This window comes from Varanus komodoensis, unplaced genomic scaffold (genome assembly GCF_004798865.1).
Source record: "Varanus komodoensis strain SLA01 unplaced genomic scaffold, ASM479886v1 scaffold2, whole genome shotgun sequence".
Classification (NCBI taxonomy): Eukaryota; Metazoa; Chordata; class Lepidosauria; order Squamata; family Varanidae; genus Varanus; species Varanus komodoensis.
The window spans coordinates 39,628,802-39,637,235 of record NW_025335568.1 but is presented as its reverse complement, the minus strand read 5'-3'; the positions used below and the strand labels follow the sequence as shown (position 1 = coordinate 39,637,235).

General features: G+C 44.7%; 1 protein-coding gene across 1 annotated transcript in view; it reads left to right on the top strand.

Annotated features, from left to right (window-relative positions):
* The window catches only part of ITGBL1 (integrin subunit beta like 1), a 164,535-nt gene that overhangs the window by 77,790 nt on the left and 78,311 nt on the right, over nucleotides 1-8,434 (top strand). The window contains exon 6 of the mRNA XM_044429398.1: nucleotides 850-990. Coding sequence (XP_044285333.1) covers nucleotides 850-990 — 141 coding nt within the window. The remainder of the gene's footprint in view (nucleotides 1-849; nucleotides 991-8,434) is intronic.

The window sequence follows — 8,434 nt, the reverse complement described above, 5'->3', positions numbered from 1 at the left end:
TTTTAGTGACTGAACAAGAGCTGCAGCTAAATCATAATGAAGATATGATTTAGCTGCAGCTCTTGTTCAGTCACTAAAAACTGTTATTTTTAATCTTACATTATAAACTAGTATGATTTCTTTCATATATTTTGAATAGGAGAACAGCTTCCTGCAGAGTCAAAGTCAGTGCTAAAGGGCTGCATTCATTAAACAGCAAACCCCATAAGTTCGTTAGCAGTAAAAGCAAATGAATCTACCCACATACCATTAAATGTTCAGTTTTCTTCAGAAACTTTTCTTTTCTTTGGATTTATCCATGGTTGGAGGGGGGGGAAAGCTCAGTAAATCTGCGCTGGTCCCAGGTATAGGTGTGTTTAGTGAGTGATTAGCAGATAAACAGTCAAGTGATATGAATTGTGACAGGTCCCAAGCACAGCTTTTAAGATTCAGATAAAGGAGATTACATTGGGACAAAGAGAATCTTTTCAGCAGCGTTTCGTTTCATGTAACATGAGAGCCTGCAGATCAGCGGCTGTGCTGGCGCGTGTTTTGAGCGACGGAGCCGCAGCAGAGGGGTTCAAGAGCCACGTGCAGCTCTAGAGCCACTGGTTGCTGACCCCTGCCCATGTTAAAGAAAATGGCTACCGTGACAGTTCTTATTTGCTGGACATTTTGTCAAGGAAAAAAAATACAAATTGAGTTAGTGATGTAGCAAGTTTGCTTTAAGAAAATGCATCTAAACATCCAGCAACTGTGTAGGAATACAATAGAATAACATTCTATTCTCTCAGTTCCTGTTAATAATTCCCATTCCACAGTTTTGATGTGTGGCAGTTGTTCCTAATACATCAACTCTTCCCTCTGCAGGCACCTGTGTATGCGGTGAATGCACATGTCATGACGTGGATCCAACTGGTGACTGGGGAGATATTCATGGAGACACTTGTGAGTGCGATGAACGAAATTGCAAGGCACTCTATGACAGATATTCCGATGATTTCTGTTCAGGTAAAGGAAACCTTGGAATGGATTTACTGTAGTTGCATAAACTAGAAACATCAATGTCTGTTCTATTCTCCAGGCAACGGTCTGGTGGCTGCAAATATTTTGCTACTTGAACTGACTTCCTCAAGGGTAATTGGGCTCCAATAGAAACTTGACACCTTTGAGCTGTAACAGCTTCAGACCTAAACCTTCAGTCACGCCAGAACATTGCACACCGTGCACAAAAACACAGGGTAGAACAGCTTTCTCTGACTTGATGGCCTCCAAATGCGTTGGACTGCAACAAGATCAGCTGCCTGAAGCAGCAGAAGTTCCCAAAACAGTTTGGGATCACATTTCATTTTTATTTGCCACCTCGTTATAGTGCAGGTTCAGCACCCATGTTTCAGATGGAAACCATTGGGCTCCAGTGGAAACCAGTGGCACAGAAGTAAGCCATGTCAGGTGGAATCTGGGCATCAGGTTTTTGGCTGACTCGAGCTCAGGGAGGAGGAAGAGTTTGATCACACAGTACATCTCTCTTCTCCAGTAGACCTGGAGCAGTGCGGGGGATACCCTCCTTGAACCCTTTAAGCCCAGCTGCAGTTTTGGACTTTCCTCCTTTCACCCTTAGATCACCAGAGCTCCAGTGGTAAAGAATCTGTTAGGGGGTTCAGAGTGGTCATCAGGGTGCCTGCCTAGAAGTGCCTTTTGCTTAAGGTTATATACATGAGCAAGGATTTACTCATGCAGAAAAAACAGCAGCCGTGGCTCCTGCTGAGGCAGATCCAGCTGCAACTAATGACTCGGGGACAAGCAGCCACTAAACTCTGAGTCTTCCCCAGGCTTTTGGTGCATTAACAATTGATAGAGTTATTTTGTTTCAGTTGCCATATATCCCTGTTTTGAAAGCAGAGGTCTGCTTGCCCAAAGGGTTTTTTTTAGATTATTGATGAATTAAGTTTCTGTAACTCAAATTCTCTGGATGATTTATAATACTTAAAACCCTAAGATATCACATGGTGAAATATAACATAAATCTTTGAAAAGTTCTGAGCTGCTTTTAAAACCAAGTAGAAGCCAACAGCAGTATCAAGACCCACAATATAATACCTGTAAAAGTCGCAGAAACAATACCGATAAATAATAAAGAATAATGCTCAGTGTGTGAAAAGTGCCTATCATTTAAATAAGAAAGCAGAAAGCCAATAAATTCTCAGACTTGTTTGTTTGTTTGTTTGTTTTAAAAGTGGAACTAAAAGTTGCTCCCTAGCTTTCATCACCCATTGCTTGCTTGAGTGGATTGGGCCCGCTGCCGCCTCACCACACCGCCTGCTGCTTTTGCTCTTCTTGCTGGATACTCAGAACTGGGTTTTGCAGGGTGTTGGCAATTTAGGCAAGGAACAGGGATTTGCAAAACGGCTAACCTTGATGCACTGCAGTAGTCCAAGACCTAAATAGCTTCTTAACTTGTAAATATTTTTCTCCAGTTCATTTGCAGCAATACCCTATTTATACCCTGCCTTTTTTTTTTTTACAAGGAACCCAAGGTGATTTATATAATTCTCTTCTCCATTTCATCCTCACAGCAGTCCTGTGAGGTGGTCTAGGGTGAAAGTGAGTGCCTGGCACAAAGGCATCCAGTGAGCTTCAAGACTGAGTGGGGACTAGAACCCAGATCTCCTGAGTCCCAGTCCAGCTCTCTAACCACCACACTGGCTCTTGCCACACACATTTATTATGGGTTGGTAGTGTTCTCTTCCTAGAACATTTTCTGATCCCTCCATTCCTCCTGCTCTAAATGTTACATTTTAAAATACTGGCTTGTGTAAGTGCTATTTTAGTGAAATAGAGTATATGCGGCCAGACAAACTAGAGCTGGACCCTGCTACTATGACTTTACCTCAGGGAGAGAAAACTTTATCTAGAGATTCCTGTTTCTCTAGAAATTTAATTGCATAGTTCTTCGTCTAGCTGAACACTTGTCTTCAAAATAGTTCTTTTGGTTAGTGCATAAGTGAAGGTCTCCCTCCCAACCAATTTCTCAGCAGGAAGGAGTATTCCTCCTAGTAGTAATTACTCTGCTACCCACCACAGATGCTAAGGGAATGATTGAAACCCATCTTTTATAGACAAGCTGTACTGTGTTGTAATTTTCTGTGCAATGGCTTGATGTTCCCTGATTCCCTTCAAAGTAAAACTGTGAAAGTTCTACACACACTTTGTGGGTTCACACGACTCAGCAAGCAATGGGCAAGCTTGGTAGGCGCTGGGTTGGACGTGCTTCTCTGGCTAGTGGAAGCAAGAATGGGGGGCAGAGATGGAATCTACCGAGGTGGGTAGCCTCCATGGGGTGCTGCCTCCCAGGACATCCTTGCCCCTTCTGCTCATAGAACAAGGCCTTGGCCTCCCTCTGGCATGTGTGAAGGAGGGAGGAGATGGTTTCCACAGAGCTGCTCCAGTGATTTCCCCCCACCCCTTTGCCTAGTGTTGATCAGCTATTCTACCCAGCTCCTTGTCCCAGCTCCGGGGGTCTCCTCTGAGCAGGAGGGTGCCTTGTCCTCCCTGCTGCGCTTCAGGGCATGAGCCCCATTTACAAACAGGACCTGCTTGAGAATCATGATGAACAGACAGAGGCACCTCATTCCTCCCTGTGGAGCCTTCTGGAATGTCAACCGCAGGACCCAGAGGGGAGGAGATGACAGCTGAGAGGAGTTGCCAGAAAATGAGCCTGATCATCTGTCAGACATGTCCATGAAAAGAAGCACAAAGCAAGGACCCCCACTCCCAATGTATAAACATGCAAAGGAATGGGGGAAGGAGACTCCTTGGTATCCTGCCTTTCTTCCGTCATGGAACTCAAGCCGGCCTGGGGTTCCCAATGTGTCTCCCATCCAGGTACTGACCCAGACTTGCCAGGCTCTTATGTGTTCTCTCTCCATAGAAGAGATGCTCTGAGACCAAAACACAAATTTTAATGCTTTCCATGTTTCAAGTAGGCCATGACCACAACAGGACACAAGGACAGTTACAGCCATTCTCTCTTGTATTCTAGTCCTATATTTGCAGCGAGTTATCTACATGGACACAGGGACTGCAGGTGGCGCAGTGGTTTAAACTGCTGTGCTGGTTGATTGAAAGGTCACCGGTTCGAATCTGCACAACGGGGTGAGCTCCCGTACTCTGTCCCAGCTCCTGCCAACCTTGCAGTTCGAAAGCATGCAAATGCAAGTAGGTAAAAAGGTACCACTTCGGTGGGTAGGTAACAGCGTTCCATGCACTTCGGTGTTTAGTCATGCTGGCCACATGACCACGGAGACTGTCTGCAGACAAACGCTGGCTCCCTTGGCTAGGAAACAGAGATGAGCACCGCCCCTTAGAGTCAGGCATGACTGGACTTAATGTCAAGGGGAAACCTATACCTTTACCTTTATCTACATGGACAACATTTAAAAAACTATTCTTCCAGCGGCATATATGTGGTTGTCCTATTTCACCATTCTATTTCCATCTGATGCTGCTGTATGTGAAGTTTCACCCTAAGCTGGAGAAAGAGGAAGGAGCCCAAATAAAAGTTGGAGAAATGGACCATATGGGTTTACAGGAAAACTGGGAATGGGGATGGGCTTGCAATAAGGGGGACATGAAAGGGGTGAGCTCAGCAGCAAAGTAACATGGCTGCTAATGGAGATTTAGCTCTCTGAAAGACAGGCATCTCTAGACTTCTGTGGTTTGCCCCAGAATTTTCTGGCCCAGAATTAAATAGTATGTGCTGCTTTTGGAAGAATGCACTACACAGGGATTGCTGAAAGGCCAAAAAGAAATGGAATTCACCCTGAAGTCAAGATTCAAGCTAGCAACTCTGCCTATGACATCCTGCCATGCATGAACAAGCAAGAAATAAAACAATTCAGACCTATCAATGCTTGTTCATACATGACAGTCAAGCACATACATGTTTCCCTTGTTTCAAACAAAATATCTGTAGAACTGCCCACATTTACCCAAAATAGCTTTATCCAAAATAGTTTTGCTCAATATATGTTATGTTCTCCTCAAATGTTGCTGATCTCAGTGTCTTGTTCCTGTACCTTGTACATACATTGGGGATCTAATGTTCATTGATGCATCTGAGCTGCACCATGTGAGATTTCAGGTAGGGGAGAACACTGCTCCTTATGGATAGAAAAGCAAGATGCCAAGGCAAGTGCAATCTGTACACGTGAGCTCCCATTTGTAGTCCGAAGTGATACAGACCCAATGCAGATTTCCCACTTCAATGGAAGTAGGACTAAATCAGACATTACAAAAGTTGTATTACAATGCTGCTGCGACATGGCTTTTCCCTCTGAGCCATGAAAATGGAGAATGTAGATTCCCCACTCAGGATCCTTAGATAGATAAAATCATAGAACAGTAGAGCTGGAAGGGGCCATAGGTCCATTAAGCCCAACCCCCTGCTCAGTGCAGGACTCCAAGTTAAACCACCCCTCTCAGATGGCTGCCTATTTGCATCATGAGTGCCTCTTGTCTGGGAGCGCTCACAACCCCTCTAGGTAATTGGTTCCATTGTTGTACAGTCAGGAATGTTTTCCTGATATATAGCTGTGATCTGGCGACCTGTAACTTGAGCTCATAATTTGGTCTCCTGCATTCCATGATGATCAAGAAGAGATCCTGTACTTCCTCTTTGTGACAGCCTTTCAGGTGCTTGCAGAGTGCTATCATATCTCCCTTCAGTCTTCTCTTCTTGAGGCTAAACACACCCAATCCTTTCAATCTCTCCTCGTGGGGCTTTGTTTCCAGACCTCAGATCATCCTCGTTGCCCTTCTCTGAACCCTTTCCAGCTTGTCTGCACCTTTCTTGAACTGTGGTGCCCAGAACTGGACACAATACTCCAGATAAGGCCTAGCTGGTGCTGAGTAAAGAGGAACTAGTACTTCACATGTTTTGCGAGTGATACTTCTATTATTGCAGCCTAACATAGCACTTGCCCTTTTCACAGCCACATCACATTGTTGACTCATATTCAGCTTGTGATCTACAACAATCCCAGGATCCTTCTCACTTGCAGTATTGTTGAACCAAGTATCCCCATCTTGTTACAATGCATTTAATTTCTTTTTTCTCAGTGCAGAATTTGGCATTGGCCCCAATTGAATTCCTTTCTGCTGTTTTCAGCCCAGCACTCCAATGTATCAAGATCAATTGAATCTTCTTTTTTTTTCTGTTTTCCAGGGTATTAGCTCTCCCACCCAGTTTTGTGTCATCTGCGAATTTGATAAATGTTTCCTCCACTTCCACATCCAAGTCGTTAATGAAAATGTTGAAGAGCACTGGGACCAGGGCTGAACCCTGTTGTACCACACTTGTTACCTCTCCCCAGTTTCAGAAGGTGGTCTTGATGAGCACTCTTTGAATCTGATTCTCTAGCCAACAGTAGATCCACCTGATCATTGTTCTATCTAGCGCACTTTTAGCTATTTTGGCTATAACCATGTTGTGGGGCACTTTGTCAAAGGCTTTGCTAAAGTCTGATAGATCATGTCCACAGCATTCCCACAGTCCATCAGGGAGGTTACTCAAATAAAAAAATAAAATCTGATCAGTCTGGCAGGGTTTGTTCTTGAGAAATCCATGTTGGCTTCTAGTAATCACTGCACTGTTTTCAAAGTATTTGCAGACGGACTGCTTTATATTCTGCTCCAGAATATTCTCAGGAATTGATGTCAGTGGCTGGTCTGTAGTTCCCAGGTTCTTCTTCTTTTCACTTCTTAAAGACAGGGACAACTTTAGCCCTTCTCCCGTCATCTGGCCTTTCCCCCTGACCTCCATGATTTCTCAAAGAGTAGCTTTGAAAGATCTTCCACCAGCTCCTTTTATGACTTTAGGGCAGGGGTCCTAAATCTTTTTAACCAGGGGGTCAGTTGCAAGCTGCTGGTGCTGGGCGTGGGCTGGAAAGGTGGCTCCTGGTGGTGCACACGGGCCGGCAGCAGCGTGTGCAGGGAGCGCGGCAAGGCACGGGCGGGTGCATGCACACAGCAAGGGGAGGCGAGGCACAGGCGGGCACGTGCCGCAAGGCGGGAGCACAAGGCAGTGGCTTACTCACTTGGAGATCATTTTCTCCAAGCAAGCAAACTGCTGCCTCCCATGTGTGGGGCGATGTGGGTGGCGGCAGGTGCACGCATGAATGCGCACGTGGTGGGTCCAAATGGGCATGGCAAGCCGGATCCGGCCCCTGGGCCGTAGTTTGAGGAGCCATGCTTTAGGGTGTTGATTTGGCCTGGAGATTTGAACTCATTCAACCCAATTGGATGATCTTTGACCATCCTCGACCTTGATCATCTTCAGCTACCGTCCAGTTCCTTCAGCCTGAACTTCCCTTTTGTCAGCAAGGTCATAGATCTTCTTTTGGAAGAAGACTGAGCCAAAGTAGGAATTTGGTATTTCTGACTTTTCTTTGTCAATCTGTTATCATTTTGCCACCCACACTGAGTAGCTGAACCTCCATTTCTTTCCTCTGTCTTATACTTTGGACATATCTGAAGAAGGCTTTTTTGTTGCTTTCAGCATTCCCTGCTTGCCTCCTCTCATTTCTTGAGTTTAACCTTCCTGACGACATCCCTGCACTTCCATGCCACCTGCCTGTATTCTTCCTTTGTAGCCTGGCCCCTTACTATATATGTCCTTTTTGTTTTCAAATCATCTGTAAGCTTTTTGTGAAACCACATGGGATTCTTCTGAAAATTCTTCTTAGAATTTGCTTTTTAAAAAAATTCCCCACCCATCTTGGGCACCTTTTCTCATCAAACTCACTTGCCATGGGACTTGACTTATCATCATTTATTAGAATTGACTTTCTTGAAATCCAGGGTATGTATTTGGCTACATGTGGTTTTTGCTTCCTTCACAATCAAGGATTCAAGTATGGCATGGTCACTTCCCTCCAGAATTCCCATAGCTGCCACTTTGTCCACTAGGTCTTTTCTGTTGGTTAATATCAATTCAAATATAGCTGTTCCTCTTCTTCTTTCCTCCACTTCCTGTTGGAGGAAATTATCAGCAACATGTGTTAGGAATGGCTTGAAGGGGCCTTATTTGGCAGAATTTGTCTCGCAACAGATAGCGGGGAAATTGAAGTCCCCCATAACAATACCTCCTCGAAACATTGGCAATTTGCTTTTCAAAAATTTCATCTTCGTCTTCTCCTTGACTGGGTTTTTGGTAATAGACTCCAACCACTGTGTTCCTTTTATTCCTTGCTCAATTTATATTAATTCATACGCTCTTGGTAGGCATGTCATGAGCTGAGCTGAGCTGGCTGGGTCCGGGGGTCCGGGAGACCTCTTCTGACTTGCTCTGTTTCTATGTTTGCCTTTCCCTTCATGTTTCTTCCCATGCTCTTCCTGGAATGCAAGACTGCTTCTCAAACTTCAATGGGATAGATGTTGCAAGTATAAATTTAAT